This window comes from Taudactylus pleione, unplaced genomic scaffold (assembly GCF_031769625.1).
Source record: "Taudactylus pleione unplaced genomic scaffold, aTauple2 ptg000395l, whole genome shotgun sequence".
Classification (NCBI taxonomy): domain Eukaryota; kingdom Metazoa; phylum Chordata; class Amphibia; order Anura; family Myobatrachidae; genus Taudactylus; species Taudactylus pleione.
This window is the reverse complement of record NW_028284796.1, coordinates 2,946,144-2,963,325: the sequence shown is the minus strand read 5'-3', so window position 1 is coordinate 2,963,325 and position 17,182 is coordinate 2,946,144. Positions and strand designations below refer to the sequence as shown.

General features: G+C 47.5%; 1 protein-coding gene across 2 annotated transcripts in view; it reads right to left on the bottom strand.

Moving 5' to 3' along the window:
- ATR (ATR checkpoint kinase) overlaps window positions 1-17,182 on the bottom strand; it is a 169,392-nt gene that overhangs the window by 35,107 nt on the left and 117,103 nt on the right. For both annotated transcript variants that reach the window (XM_088446273.1, XM_088446274.1), the window contains one exon: window positions 15,011-15,187. In XM_088446273.1, the coding sequence (XP_088302399.1) occupies window positions 15,011-15,187 (177 nt within the window). The remainder of the gene's footprint in view (window positions 1-15,010; window positions 15,188-17,182) is intronic.

Here is a 17,182-nt window from a genome sequence, read left to right as displayed (position 1 = left end):
ATTTGGAGGTGTTTTCATTGCAAAATATGGCCAATACAGACAGGTAATTTTTCATGCCAGTTTCTTTAAAAAAAACAAAACAGAAAAATGGGTTTAATTACCTGGGACATACAGCGCGTAAAATAAGTATTGAACACATCAACATTTTCTCAGTAAATATATTTGTAATGGGGCTATTGTAATGAAATTTTCACCAAATGTCAGCAACAACCCATGCAATCCATACATGCAAAGAAATCAAACCATAGATGTCCATAAATTTAGTTATGTGTAATAATGTGAAATGACACAGGGAAAAAGTATTGAACACGCTTACTGACATTTATTTAATACTTTGTACAAAAGCCTTAGTTGGTAATGACAGCTTCAAGACGCCTCCAGTATGGGGAAACTAGTTGCATGCATTGCTCAGGTGTGATTTTGGCCCATTCTTCCACACAAACAGTCTTCAAATCTTGAAGGTTCCATGGGCCTCTTCTATGAACTCTGATCTTTAGTTCTTTCCATAGATTTCCAATTGGTTTCAAGTCAGGTGATTGGCTAGGCCATTCTAGCATCTTTATTTTCTCTCTCTGAAACCAATTGAGAGTGTCCCTGGCTGTGTGTTTGGGATCATTGTCTTGCTGAAATGTCCACCCTCGTTTCATTTGCAGCATCCTGGTAGATGGCAGCAGATTTGTATCAAGAATGTCTCAGTACATTTTTCCATTCATCCTTCCTTCAATAATATGAAGTATGCCAGTACAGTATGCTGAAAAACAGCCCCACACTATGATGTTCCCACCTCCAAGCTACACTGTTGGTATTGTGTTTTTGGGGTAATGTGCAGTGCCCATTTCTCCTCCAAACATGGTGTGTATTATGACATCCAAAGAATTTAATTTTGGTCTCATCTGACCAGACTATATTCTCCCAGTATTTCACAGGCTTGTCCAAATGTTGTGCAGCAAACTTTAAACGAGCTTCAACATGCTTTTTCTTCAGTAATGGAGTCTTGCATTGTGAGAGTACATACAGGCCATGGCGGTTGAGTATATTACTTTTTTTTTTAAACAACTGAACCTGCTAATTCCAGGTCTTTCTGAAGCTCTCCACAAGTGGTCACTTGGTTCTTGGACAACTCTTCTGATAATTAATTTCACTCCTCTGTCAGAAATCTTGCGAGGAGCACCTGGTCATGGCCGGTTTATTGTGAAATGATGTTCTTTCCACTTCTGGATTATGGCCCCAACAGTGCTCACTGGAACATTCAGAAGTTTAGAAATCCTTCTGTAACCAATGCCATCAGTAGGTTTTGCAACAATAAGGTTGTGAAGGTCTTATGAGAGTACTTCGCTTTTACCCATCATGAGATGTTTCTTGTGTGACACCTTGGTAATGAGACACCTTTTTATAGGCCATCAGTTGGGACTGAACCAGCTTATGTTAATTTGCACTGACCAGGGGCAGGATTGCTTTCTAAATACTGATAGATTTCAGCTAGTGGCTTGGCTTTCCATGCCTTTTTGCACCTCCCTTTCTTCATGTGTTCAATACTTCTTTTCCCTGTGTCATTTCACATTATTACACATAACTTAATTTATGGACATCTATGGTTTGATTTCTTTGCATATGTGGATTGTATGGGTTGTTGCTGACATTTGGTGAAAATGTTAGTACAAAAGCCCCATTACAAATATATTTAACATAAAAAAAAGGTTGATGTGTTCAAAACTGGCTGTAAATGTTGAGGTTCTGTATTGATGGGAAAGGTGTTTTTGGAGCACCAATTGCATTTTCCCCAATATTTTACAAACTTGTATATACACACTTCACAATATAGAGACATTTTGACATTATAATGCAAGCCAAAATAATCTGGACACTTATGTCCTAAAATACACTTGCTGGCTATCAGTTGCTCTTCATTAATAAAAGTTGTAAAAATCACCCATTTTTTACACCAGATAACTTTGCATATGGCCACTATCAGCCTTCTACACCGTCCTGCTATCTTATTTGCCCTTTTTGGGATTCAGGATGATTTCCCCACATTATCATGCACATAGTTTGCAGACTGCGGGACATCACAGTAAGGTACTCGCAGCTAAATTACTTTGCCCCTTATTTATTCATCGATGAATACAAATTGAATGACACATCACAATGCCAATGGCGTGTTTCTAATTGCACAAGCTCCAGAGCTGAATGCATGCATCTACATGCATTGCTGTTTCGTACGTAACTCCATTCATTACATACTGAGATCATGTATCTTTGTAGAGTCACTGTGTCAGTCATCCAGTCAATGTGTTTTGTGTCTATTTTGCGCACTGTGATATCCTCCGCTTTCTTCTCCCGCTGCCCCTTTGCCATCATATACAGTTGTGTCCTCATACACCTATCCCTTTTGTGCCATATGACGCTAGACACTTGCTGCTTACATTTTCCTGCTACTTTTTACTTAATTTTGAGTTTTCATTTGCAAGTACTATAGTTTATTATATCCTTTGTAGCAAAAGAATTGGTATAAAGTCACAGATTATACATAATTATGCATGGTGAGGGTCACTCATAACGGACCTGCCTCATATTTTTCCTCAGTGTTTACTCTTAATTCTCAAATATTATACTAGGTACTTAGGATTAGTGGTTTGGCATGGCTAAGTAACCAAAACAGCTCCAATATTTGTCACGATTTGAGGATAGGCGTATGTGGGCATATTTGTTTGCCTTCCAGAGAGGTACTGAAAACAGGATTTTGGTACTTACCGATAAATCCCTTTCTCCGATTCCACAGGGGACACTGGAGTTCAAGACAGTGGGGTATAGACGCTGGTAGAGCAGAGCCTGGCACTTTAAATAATTTAGAAGTGTGACTGGCTCCTCCCCCTCTATGCCCCATCAGCCCCAGTTTAAGAACTGAGCCCGAGAGGAGACGGAGGACAACAGGAAAACGAGGAGAAGGAGAAGACCACAGAACGGAACAAGACCGACTGAAGGAGAACAAAGGAACCCACTGCAGGGAAAACATGCAGTCACACAACTATAGAAGGTACCAAACAAAACGGCAGGTACGCAGCGCAGGGCGGGCGTCCAGTGTCCCCTGTGGAATCGGAGAAAGGGATTTATCGGTAAGTACCAAAATCCTGTTTTCTCCTTCATCCACTAGGGGACACTGGAGTTCAAGACAGTGGGGACGTCCCAAAGCCAACCTCCCGGGTGGGAAGCGCGGAGAACTTGCCGACCCTTCAGCCAAACCGAAACAGGGACCGCACAGAACCGGAGGCCCAACGGAAAGGCAAGAGCTGATGATCAAGTGTCGTAGAGCCAGGAGACAATCAAAACTCCTTGCTGAACAGTCACAGAAATTGCACAACGTACAGCATAAATCGAATGGAATAAAGCGGCTAGCGAGAAAACACCCTCAGGTGAGAAGCATCAGAACACTGTAAGCTCAGCTGAAAACAGACCAGGCTGGACCGTTGGGAGCAGAGAACCCCAGCCCGAAGCCATAGGAGAAGGGCAGTAACCAAAGAACAAAACTCGAGAAAACCGTACCAGATCCAGAAACAGGAAGCTGCCACAGTCGCAGACAGCAGAATCCCAGCACGCTGAACATAACTCATATAGATATAAGTATAACGATACCATTCTACAAATACAGAACTGATCCTGTCCACAGACTCCTAATAAAGAGTATACTGGGAGGCAAAAGTCAAGACCGAAGCAGCCCTAAACCAGTCTGGAGGTCCAACTACTACAAGGTTGTTAACCAGCGGTAGGGTTAGACCATAGAGATCTCCGACAATTGGAGATCCCACTGGGCAAGAGGCAGAGGCGGCTTCGAGAGGATTGAGACTACAATCCCTTTCAGAGGGTCAGACAGCAGAACAACCCATTCTTCAAACAGAGTGATAAAACAGCGACTGAAACCATGCAGCTGAAAAGAAACCACAGCAACAAAACCCCAGACAGACAACTTCCAACATGATGGTAGTGCGTAGTCAGTACCAACTGCTGGTCCGAACATAGTATGAAAACAACCAGGATACCCTGGCAGTTAAACAGCACAGATGCAACAGCCACCCAGGGAGAGCTACCAATATAGGGAAGCATCCCATACAGCAAGGCTAGAGCACTAGGACAGCCATGAAGGCACCCGTCAATGTGATGAAATAGCAACAGATACTGAACCGGAAAAACCCACCAGGCCCCCTGTCAACCTTTAATGTAAAGATGTGCACTAGTCTATAGATGCTCTTCAGTCCAGAACCCAACAGATTCTAGTAGAATAGTGTCACTAATCTCAATATTGGAACTATGCACCCACACACCAGGAACGCTGTAAAAACTAGAGCCAACTGATTAAAAGAGCGGATGGCTGCTAGGACAGCAGCTAGGGTGCGGAATAGAGAATAACACTATGTAATGTCAGGTTGCCTGAAATAGGAGTCTCTTCCGAGGCATTAGTGGGGTAAGCCCGCTTACCTGTGGGCGACCAGAAACCCTCTGGACGCTATGTAGAATGTCACTGACCTTTTCCAACTCACAGCAACCTGCCCCGTCACGGATAGAGAGTAGCTTCAGCGGTCTAAGACAAATGCTCTACAGCACGGACTTCAATCTGGAGATGTTGCAGTAGAAAATACTGTAGAAAACTAGCAAAACGTTAGTGGAGACAAGAAGGTTATACAACAGGACTCTATACCTGAGCTTGTTCCATTAGGGATGTTTATCCATATAAAGATTATACATCTACCCCAAATACGGTCTGCTAGTGTAAGTAGCCTTACATTAACCCTTATAATGGTGAAGTGCGTATTACGGCCACCAATCTAATACAATCCAGGCCTGACCCTGCCTATATCAGCGGGTGGCCCTAGGCCTTCAAGCAATTTAACTAATTAAGCCCTGAGGATGGTAGAGAACCTGGATTCCTTATGTACTGATAGGAAATGTACCTAGGGTCCCTCTAGAGACCCATTTTATTGAGATATGCGACAAGACAATAACATGGAGTACCAGAATCGATACAGAGAAGGGTACCTGTACATAGAATGCATTAGTTATCCCAAGTAAAGAAGGAATATATCTGTAGTGATAACCCCAGTTAGGGCTAAAAAAACAGTATTTCCCAATTATTAGGAAATATTCAAGGAATGGGAATATATCAGTATTTATACACACGTACCCACAGACATAACAGTTGCATGAGAAGGCAATCTCTTTGAAAGGAAGAGTTAATGCCAACATAGTAAGTTTACTTGTCAGACTCCTGCACCAGGAGATCAGCATGCTATAAATATAAAATAAATAAATAAATATATATATCCTGCACTCTTAGAGTCATATCAGCTTGCTACCAAGTGCGCCACTGGAGTGTAGTTGTAGATCATAGGTCCCCCGAAAAGGAGCGCCATAGACATAGACTGACGGGAACAGAACTATAGCCTCAGGAGGATGCAAGTACATATCTGTATATACATGTATGGACATACAAGATGTATAGGGTCCATACTGGAAGCAATGCCATAGGGAATTGTAACTATCACTATGCAAGCCACAGAACATGACTTCAGTCCATAGCCACCATATAATATATATATGGATATAGCTTACAGCAGTGGCTCCCAAACTCGGTCCCCAGGACCCCACACACGTCACATCACCCAGGTCACCCAGCAGGACCACAGGTGTATCCATTACTCACTGACACATTTTTAAAGTGGAGCTAATTAATTTTCACCTGCGATTCCGCGAGGAGCCCCGGAACCATGCACTGCCCGGGGTCCCGAGGACCGAGCCCGAGCACCAGCGGCCCCCAGCATCTGGTAATCCCAGGCGGCTTCCCATCCGTGGAAATATAGGCATACCATATATATATATATATATATATATATACACACATATAGATATATATATATATATGCAATCACACATACTGATACAGATATACACACACACATAAATCCTTAGGGAGAGTAGTGTAAAGCGGAGTTATTGCACCAACTACATTAGGAGAGCCCAGCCTCCAATTGCATCATCTTTCTTTTAAAATGTGCTAGGTATCAGACATAAAACGGATAAGAGCAGATCCTACCCCTGCTTTTATGGTAAGGATAAGAAGCGATATATATATATCCACCTATGCATACGCATACCTACATACACGATTAGCAGGTGATGATATTGTAAAATGAGAACATGAGCAATAGTTAGAGCCCTGGAAGGAACTGAGACCCAGGACAAACTTCACTCCAGACATATGTTCTAAAGCAGGGCTTAGTATAAATACAAATATACACATACATGTGGCTTACCTCCACGCAGGGAGACTGCTCATGTGCCACGTGTGGCCGTCAGTCTGCTACGGCATAAGGGGCAGGATATTTTAGCAGCGTGCTGTCCCAGACTGGTATCGATTCTGGGACCCTTATGTTACTGGTGTACTCGCCTTATCAGGTGAGCTATAGCAGAAGAGTAACAATCCACATACTTATGGGAGTACTGCCCCAGAAAAGTGAGCTGTGCTATGCTTCAGTGAAAATGATGTGCATGTGGAGCGCACTGCACCACACGCTGATTACATGTAACATTTCACAAAATTGCGTGCTTCCAACATATTAAAAGGGAGACCTGTCCCTTGGGGAATCCACAGCGCAAGACCCTCACCCTCAATCTAAGCAGGAGATAAGGCCAGCAGCCGCTATTAACATAGTGCTAGAGAAGTGGGCGTCCCAGCCTCTAATGCTGGACCACAGGGATGGTCAGCACGATATGGGACTCCCGTTCCTGAGTAGGGATGATATGGGAGCATCGACCCAAGGCCCCGTCCCTTCAGCCAACACTGGTTTTAAAACCAACCCAATAGGGAGTTCTCCTCACCCACGATACACTATTATTCTCGCGGCATTTGGATTAAGGCTTGGTTCTATATTGTCCGTAGACTACCTTCGAAAAAAGGTATAATATATATATATATATATATATATGACTATAAACATAGCTTACACTGCGCTGGGGTAGAGGAAAAACAAGAGATATGGTAAGAACTTACCTTTGTTATCTCTGTTTCTACGAAGTCCATAGGGTCCACAGGGTTGACCTTGGGGTATAGGTTGGGAACCAAATCCGGGCACCACGCAGTTAAAGCTTTTAGCTCCCAGGATGCACTGGGTCCACTCTCCCTATAACCCCACCCCCAAGCCAGAGGCACCTCAGTTTGTAAGTAGCCAAAGGCCGGAGGAGGAGAGAAAAAGAGAGAGAAAACTGGAACACTCAATAACCATACTCACCGAAATGGGAGACGGAAAACCGGTGACCAGCCACACAGCCCATATGAAGCCAGGTGCGTCAGGGCGGGCGCCCTGTGGACCCTATGGACTTCGTAGAAACAGAGATAACAAAGGTAAGTTCTTACCATATCTCTTGTTTTCTACTTCAGGGTCCATAGGGGGTCCACAGGGTTGACCTTGGGGATGTCCCAAAGCAGTTCAACCAAGGGTGGGGACGCTCCTGTGCTGAGAGGAGAATCCGTCGCCAAAAAGGAAGCATCCTGAGAGGCAAAGGAAACCAATGCCTAGAACCTTAAAAAGGTGTGGACAGAAGACCACGTGGCCACCTAGTAAGGTAAAACAGCCGAGGCGCCACAGCGAGCCGCACACATGGCCCGAGAAAAAACAAGCATCAACAACAGGAAGGCCTACCCATGGGTAGGCCCCTGAGGAAGACCTACGAGGCCATCCAGCCAACATTTGGTTATAGGCCGGCCATCCTTTCCTGTGAAAACCAGAAATCTCAGACCACCAATAAGGAGTCCGATTTCCGTAAGGAACCTGAACGGATCACAAAAATCCAAAGAGGCCAGACCACAGTCAATGAGGCCACACCAGCCGAGAGGACTGGGGACAGAATGGCCGTACCATAAGTTCCAGAATAATATGGAACCTGAAAACCACTAAGAAGCAACACAGGGCGAGAGCAACTCCCACCCTGACATGATGCCCTCCAGAAGAGGGAGCCACATGAGAACGCTCCCAATTCAGACACTCTCCTGGTTGATATAAACACCCTGAGAGAAAGAGAGAGCCTAAGCAATAGACCATGTAATGGCTATCACAACCAGCGGTTCCATTGACTGTCCCCGGAGGTAACGAAGAACCACTACTTACTCCCCAGGAGTCCCTAGGGAGGACAAATGGAGGCATAATCAAGAAAACACTCCAAAGGATGAACTGGATACCAGAGTGGAGCAATTCCATATCTTAACCATACTGACAGTGTAGAGATCCGCACTGTCAGGAAGACCAGGCCAAGTGTGAAACCCAAGCCAGCCGGAAGGAATGCCAGAATATCTGGAAATCCTGGACACCGGAGGATTGTATCGACAGGTACAATACCATAAGATTTATGGCTGCCACAGTTTGTGGTAGGTCCCAGCAAAAGCTGATCCATGTGCTCTAATCATTCCAACGATGACAAAGCCAGGGAAGCCGTAAGACCACTGTAAGGACACAGTCAAAGACAAACGACCCAGGTCCAAGGCAAAACCAAAGACCCTGAGACAACAGGTCCGGGCAGTGAAGCATCAGGGATGGAGTATCGATGTAGAGACTCCGAAGATCCAAGTACCCCTGACATCTGGGGCAATCAGGAGCCACTAGCAGGAAAGCATCTCCGTCTCGATTGAAAACACTTCCAAAGACCTTGAGGAAGAAGGGAGACCGGAGAACACAGGTACACAAAGTGGAAGGACCACTTCACCGACAAAGAGTCGCTGAAGGTTGCTTCAGAATCCCCAAAGCTGAACTGTAACACCATAGTGTGATAAAGTCAGAAGGCCATGAGGGTCACCTCAGGGGGGCCCCCCCTGCTCACCAGGAGATGAAACCTCTCTTGGGGAAGAGACTAGTCCCCGGGATGCACGTCGTGACGGCTGAGGACTCCCGCTTCCCAATGGAGAGCTCCTGAAATGAACGCTGCCGAGATGGTCGGGAGGAGACCCTCGGACTATGTCCGAATATGTGACATACCTGTCATTGCCACCCAACGAACAGTGTTGCTAAAAAGGAAGCCACTGTCCTGACCCTGTCGGACTGAACCTTTTCAGGTTCACCGGGAAACAAGAGTTATGCCAGAGTAAGTTAATTGACAGGGTGGAATCGACAGACGTCCAACTGCACTGAAAAGGATTCGATCCAGACACTGTCCATAGCAAAGAAAACCCTGGACGAGATGGCCATAGCCACCCGGACAGGGACCGACTTGCCTCCGGAGAGAGCATCATCGTTTGAACAGTTATCCGACAGAAAAAACTCATTCCATCTGGAGATGAGCCAATTATGGAAAGGCCTGGAATGGAACTGAGCCCATTCCACCATGCATCCCAGAGTGTAAAGACATCTGTCGACTGCGCAGACAACCATGTACTCCTAATGGAAGAGAGGAGATTCCGTCTTACGCCAGAAGAATTCTCAGATTCTGAGAATCCAGCAGGGATCCTAGATGAAGAATACCCAGAGAGGGATGCAGGGAGGACTTTTTCCCCGTTGATTAAACGTCTGCACCCTGAAGAAGCCACAGTCATCCTGACCTGGCCGTAAAGTACCCCGGTGATCCCGCTAAGAGCAGGAGGCCGTCCAGGTACAGGAGCATTGGGATATACTGAACAGAAGAACTGTCAGAAAATCCAAAACGCTGGTAAACCCCTGTGGGGCTGAGGACAGTCCCAACAGGCAGAGCCCGAAAAATTGTAAGTGTTGCTGTGATACAGCAAACCTCAGCCCATGCTGAGGAAAGGTCTCTGTAAGTACCCGTAGGCACGCGTCCTGTATATCCAGTGATACCATAAAGTCCCCAGGTTCCAAACATCGTATGATGGAGCATAGGGATTTCCTCCTGAGCCCAGGTAGCTTTAGGAACTGGTTCAGGGAATTGAGACAGAGAATAGGCCAAAGAGGACCATTCAGCCACCGCACCAGAAAGAAAGCAGAACAACCAGTCCCTCACTGAGATAGTGGGGATGGCCTAATTAGCTCCGCTTACCGCAACAACTGCATAGCTTTCTGGATCTGTAAGGCCCTTGTAAAGAGGGCGTACCCTCCTACCCACGTAGCCGCGGCAACTTGACACTAATACCGGGCGAACTGAGAAAATCGGTATCTCCCAGTTGTAGGCCTGTCCCGTTAGTAATACTGCCAATGTTACTACAATCTTGTCAAGGTCAGGACCAAACAATATCAACCCTAAAGATGGTATCTGCACCTCTGCATTCCCAGAGCGCAGCCATAGGGTATTACGGAGGATACAGTCGCAGCCGGAACTCTGAAAGTTAGGAGACTGGTATCCAATATAGGCATTTCCACCTATGACAACAGCATATATTACGTGAGCGACAAAATACATTTGAACCCCCGACGTGTTGGAGGGGAAAAAACGTTACAAATGCATCAACCCAATATGCAATAGTATTAACCAACCATGCTATAGCCATGGTAGGATGGGTAACAACTCCTGAAAGCAAGTATACTGATTTCAGGCAGAGTTACCACCTACGGATCCGAAGAATCCGACCACGCAGGAATGGGAGGCGTAGTAACGTCTGTAATCAGACGAGTAACACGCCCATCCCCCCCAGGAGGGGCTCGTGATGACCCTCAGGGAATTTGGGACAGGAGGCCAAACACTGTTGTAACACCTCCTATCTGGCAACAGCCAGAGTCCCGCTATGCGATCCACCCGCTAGTCAGCAACAGGGAACCCGAAGGCACGCAATACTGAGGGTGTATGATACAGGTGCAGGTCAACATTCACTCTAACCAGAATGGACCTGCTACCAGCCCTAAAGCAGGGATAATAATACCTGAAATAGGCTTCCCCCCGTGTAAGAGGGAAAGAGCCCCGAACAGTACCCAGTTCACGGCAGAGCCAACTGGGAAGTAACCACAGGGCGTCAACCACGCCAATTAGCGTTTCGTAGAAAACGACATCCACCCAGGGTGGCTGTTGTGGTAATCCCTGCAAGGGGAATGACAGACTATTGTGGCACCAGGGGGAATTCATATACTGCGAAAAACCCCTGCAGGGAGCGGTAGTCTGTGTCACAGGGGAAGAGTGCAAGAAGCTGCGAGATACCCTGAGATGAAAAGGGCAGTATGGTGAAGTAACCCCAAGTGAGGTACAACAATGGGGCCCGCCCGGCGATCCGCAATTGAGAGGATCCCGAGAAAACAAACCGCCCAAGGGGGTCGTGAAAGAGGCCAGCACCAGATGACGCCACATACAGAACCCTTTATGAGTCAAATCCTCCGCACTAACACCTGCAGCACATGACTTGCAGGATAGTAAAAATGGGTGCAGTATAACGCTCTATCTCCTGGTCAGACATATCTGACCAATCTTGGCGGAAATATTAAGCAGCGCTATACTGGTCCTGACTGATGCCAAAAATTAGCTGCAGGGACCCATTTTCAGCGTATGCAACACACAGTTCCATCTAAAATATGGCAACGTGCAGCACGCAACAGTATGTGACAAACCACACAAATATTAACAAGTATATAAATGTGAGGTCTCAGAACCACCCTAAGTACAGCTGTATTAGGGCAGATAAAGAAAAGGGATAGATATACACTGACAGGTGAGAGAATAAAGTACAGTCAGCACTAGCATAAGTCACATACAATGCAGATATATACATATATACATAAACATGTCATATAATATACTGCACTATTACACTGCATTCAACTGCCCAGATTCAGTGTCTGGGAAGGCTACAGTGCTGTGTACACTGACCTGATGGTGAGGTACGCAGGGGGACCGGACCAACTGCCATCCTGAGAGATTTCTGCTGCACCACAGAGATAAAATGGCCGCTGGAGACCTCAGAGGAAGCGTGGCCCGCGGAGGAAGCAGCTCAGCGACGCCAGACTATGGATACTGAAAGGCGCGCTGAGCTGAGGGGAGGAGCCGCTGTAACAGGGAAGGCTGCCTCCCCTGGCCGGCTATTAACCCCCGGGACGCCGGCTCCCTGCACCGATCGTTAAGTCCCTGGTGGTCTAGTGGACACACGGGGTATGGGGGGCCCGCCGCCACTGCCGGCGCCTCCGGTCTGTCCCCTGAGACCGGAGGCACAGGACTGCATTTGAAATGCGCGGATCACCGCAAGCGGTGATCCGCGACCTTACCTGCTCCCCGTGGATCCGGCAGCAGTCCTGGGCGCCCACAGAGTCCGGCTAGTACAGACTCTGGGGTCCCGCTGAGATCCCCAGATCTGTACTGGCGTCTCAGCGCCAGCGGGGTGACGGAGCGGCAGCTTAGACGTCCTATGGACAGTCCGACGCTGCCGCTCTGAAGAGTCCAAAGTCCATGGAAAAAACTTTGTCCCTAAAAAAATAAAAGCAGCTTAGGGGCTGCTAATCAGCTCCCCCTGCGCTAACGGTGACCCGACTCCGGCCGGGCACCAACTTAAACTGAGGTGCCTCTGGCTTGGGGGTGGGGTTATAGGGAGAGTGGACCCAGTGCATCCTGGGAGCTAAAAGCTTTAACTGCGTGGTGCCCGGATTTGGTTCCCAACCTATACCCCAAGGTCAACCCTGTGGACCCCCTATGGACCCTGAAGTAGAAATACTGCGCTTAATGTCCACGCTAGCCAGGAAGAGTCCCGGCTAAAGCAGCTGCCCCCTCAGCAGAACTGCATAAAGCGGAGTTATAGTGCACCCGCTCAGCGCGAGGGTGGGGGAGGAGCAGCAATAGGCTAGACTCACCATCAGTGCAGCCGGTGTTAGGGCACTGAAGCAGGTAGTAGACACTGCCCTTAATAGGGAAGCGGGGCTCTCTTGCAGGTGGCTGGTACGCGCTGCATACATCTATCGGGAACAGAGGGGGGGGGGGGGGGGGGAGCGATCACGAGTGAAAACTCGGATCCTCACACCACCCGAGTACACCTCCTTCTAGGCAGGAGGAGAGCATTGGCTGATGTCCTGCTGTGGAGGGCGCCGACGCATTTAAACAAGTTTCACGAGGTACTGGCGCCAGTTATCAAAGCACCTTTCAGCCACGCTGTTTAACGGCTAATATATAAGCAGGCAGTCTTAGTCCTACTGGCGCTGTACATACGGAGACAGCGCCAGTGCTTCCTATAAGTGACAGCGCAGCAAGCCGTCTGTCACTTTGTCCTATTCGTGGGCTGCAGAACACACATCTCCCCACTGTGGGGGGAGGGGCGGGAGACCCGGACTCAGCCGTCTCAGCTGCGGCGGGCCCAGTCCTTCAGTTCTCTCCTGAGCGGGGGTGAGTCAGCGCTTGCAGCGCGACCCCTCTTAATAAAAGAGGGAGCAGAGACCACCTATATTGGAACTGACTGCCGACTATGCTCCGGCAGGATGTTCCAGTTTTTATAAATGGCGGGCTGCCTTGAATGCGCTTAGCGGCTGTATGTACTGGGCGCGCAACAGTTAGCCACTTACTTAGGGCTCAGGGATGCTGCAGCAGTGCAGAGCACCGAGAGGGAGAGCCCGTACCAATGGCGCCGCTGTCAGAACGCGCCATTATTAGCTCCACCCCCGCTAGCTCCGGTATTTTAGCAGCGCCGCTAACAGTGACAGCTAGCGGCATGTCACTGAGCCCAGCTTTAACGTCCACTGCTCCTGCTAATCAGGAGCAGTGGTTATACTTACAACTGCTGCGGCCGGGATGCTGGGCTGAGGGGGCGGCGAGGAACCCGGACACATGCCGGTGTCAGCAGTGGCGGGTCCTCGCTGGGTCCGATGACTCCAAGTTGTGTGCCCCCTCCTCAGGGTCACCGGACACAGGCTGCAGTAGTCGTGTGGTGCCCTTCCCGGCGGCTCCCACGTAGCAGGCAGACTGCCACAGTAAGCAGCCTGTCTGTCCTCAGTGCTTGTTTAATATCTAAAAATAAAAATTATATAAGAAAGGCTGGAGACAGCCTGATGTGCTACCGGCTCTCTCGGGCACATTCTAAAAACTGGGGCTGATGGGGCATAGAGGGGGAGGAGCCAGTCACACTTCTAAATTATTTAAAGTGCCAGGCTCTGCTCTACCACCGTCTATACCCCACTGTCTTGAACTCCAGTGTCCCCTAGTGGATGAAGGAGAAAAAGATATTATTTGTCAAAGGATAGCTAAGAAAACGATGTACGTTTAAAAGCTTTTTAAAGAAAACAAAAACCTATGTAGGATTGCTCCATTAAGAATGTTTTATTTTTCACAAAACACTTATTGCAGTGGTTCTCAAACTCGGTCCTCAGGACCCCACACAGTTCACATTTTCCGGATCACCCAGCAGGTGCACAGGTGCAGTCATTACTCACGGACACATTTTAAAAGATCCACAGGTAGAGCTAATTATTTCACTTGGGATTCTGGGCCTGATTCAGACCCGCTCGCGAGCGCTGAGCGCTCGCAAGCGGGTCGATGGTGCCCTAGTGCGCATGCGCACAACGGAAGGAGCACCGTCGTGCGCATGCGTGAGACCCGCATAGCGACGGCCAGCCGTCGCTATGGGTCTCGCACCAAAGGAGGCGCGCTGTCGATGGTGAGTGACGGCACGCCCTGTCGATGGTGAGTGACGTTGCTGCCCAGACGGAGGCGTTCCCATGGGTGATGTCAGTGGGAGTGCTTTTGGCTCTGATAGAGCCAAAAGCACTCCAGGGCTTGCGGCAGCGAGACCCTACCGCAGGGTCTCATCGCAAGCCCGATGGTCGCGATGGTCTTGACCATCTTTTTGGACGCTCGCATAAGCTGTGGGTGGTCACCCACAGCTATGCGAGCGGCCAGGAGGCCACCCCAATTTTAGGTAGGAGCGTCCGGCTCTGAATCAGGCCCTCTGTGAGGAGACCTGAAAAACATGCACTGTTTGGGGTCCTGAGGACAGAGTTTGAGAACCTGTGACTTATTGTAATGTCCCTTTACATGCTGCCTCCACCGAGTTCATATAGCACCAAACCTACTGTAATATTTATGAAGACTCCATAACTTCCTTGAACAAAAAGTTGGAACAACGTACTTTTTACCTATTGTCAGTAATGCCCTGCGTAGAGCTAGGATGGGCTCTCTTGCTCTGTAGGAGTTCTGCGTCATTTCTAGCCGCGCTGGCCAGTTTAGAGAGTCTGTGGCAGAGTCACCAACAGGATTCTGGAGCAGCATCTTCACACTATGTTCTAGTTCACACAACATGTGCAGCCTTGGGATTTCAGAAGAAAGTAACAATGGGCCTGATCCAGCAAGGAACGCAGTTGCTAATCCGCACGCAATCGGTCGATGAATTTGCACTACGCATGCGTCGCAGCTTGTATGAGCCAGACACTGTGGTCAGAACTGCATACGCACAGGCTACGCAGACTCATGACAGATTAATTGACAGGAAGCGCCGTTTGTGGGTGGTGAGGGGGGGTGGTTGTGCGAACACAGGCATGCCAGTGCGTTTCAACGTCGTTGCATGGGCATTCATAAATTATCCACTGCAATACTAAACACCTCCTGAGTACTCATAGCGTCCACAGAAGTTAGCAATTCCTGAGTGAGTCTGAGCTTCATTAACTGTGCGTATGGGTCCAGTGTTACTCAATGTTAGATTGTTTCGCTATGTTGGCCAAGTGTATGGCTGTAAGGGGAAGTGGGCGTCCTAATGTCAGGCTGAGTTCGCAATGCGAATGCAAACATTTAAATATCATCACTGATATTAGCAACGCAGCGTATAAGCAGAATAGCGATCCATGCTGAAACAGGCCCAATAACATTATGGCAACCATGTGACATGGCTATAAGACATCTGATTAAATATATAACAATCATCTGGCAACATTAATGGAGTCTTTAAAACAGCTAATAATATAGTTCACATCAAAATGTATAACGACTACTTACATGATTCTCATTCCATCTGCTGACAGCTTCTAAATATTATTATTTTAACTCTTGGGGGGGGGCAATGGACAATCCACTTGGACTACTTTAGGACCATTGGAACAGGTAAATCTTTAATAAAAGAAGTCTGGAAAACTATGGGCCAAATGTAACAGTTCAGGATTCTTAGTATAGCAATGTTTAGTAAGATAAAAAAGGTTGTGTGTGATTTTATTTATTAAAGTGGTTTTCCCTTAAACTTGTTTACCATCTTCTATTTATATTCTACTCTGGCAATCTACAGGTTTCAGCTAACCCCGGGGTGAGGGCAAACTGGCTCTCACAGCCCTCCAAGTGTTTATCTAGTATTACAGGTTGAGTCTCACATATCCAAATATTCCGAAATACGGAATATTCCGAAATACGGAATAATTTTGGCATGACTGAGATAATGAAACCTTTGATTTTTGATGGTTCAATGTACACAATCTTTGTCTAAGGCACAAATTATTACAATTATGGTATAAAATTACCTTCAAGCTGTGTGTATAGGGTGTAAATGAAACAAATTTATTCCATGTATGAACACAAACTTTGCTTGAGCCACAAAATTATTGAAAATATTGTATAAAATTACCTGCAGGCTGTGTGTATAAGGTGTATATAACACATAAATGCATTCTGTGTGTATATTGGGGTCCCATTCCCAAGATATTTCATTATGGTATGCAATTATTCCAAAATACGGAATATTCCGTTATCCAAAATACCCCTGGTCCCAAGCATTTTGGATATGGGAGACTCAACCTGTACCACAATTACCCAACACCTACCGCTACAGGGAAATGGGACTGAAATACCAACGGTTCAAATCCCGGCTGTGGAAGCCCGACAAAAAGAGATCCCGATGCCGGCAGGTAAGTATCCTAACCCTCCCCTCCCCTAACCCTCCCTTGGTGGTGCCTAATCCTAAAAGTCTTGAGGTGGTGCCTAACCCCAAGTCCCCCTGGGGTGCCTAAACTTAACCCTCCCTTTTCCTAGCCTAACACAAACCCTCCCAGGGTGGTGCCTAACCCTAACCTCCCCCCAGTGGCGCCTAACCCTAACCCCCTTTTCCCTAGCCTAACCCTAATCTTCCCCACGGCAAAGTCCTAAGACTCCCCGGACTCATTCGGGATGGCGTCTGTCAGGATTCCGGTGTCGGCATTAAGATAGGAGTCGGTATTTCAACGCCTCTCTTAAGTCATGTGTCGGGCTTGAACTGGCGGCATCCCGTCCAACGGTCTAATAACTACATCCTGTACAGGAGTGCTGGAAGAGCCCTTGTGCTCCT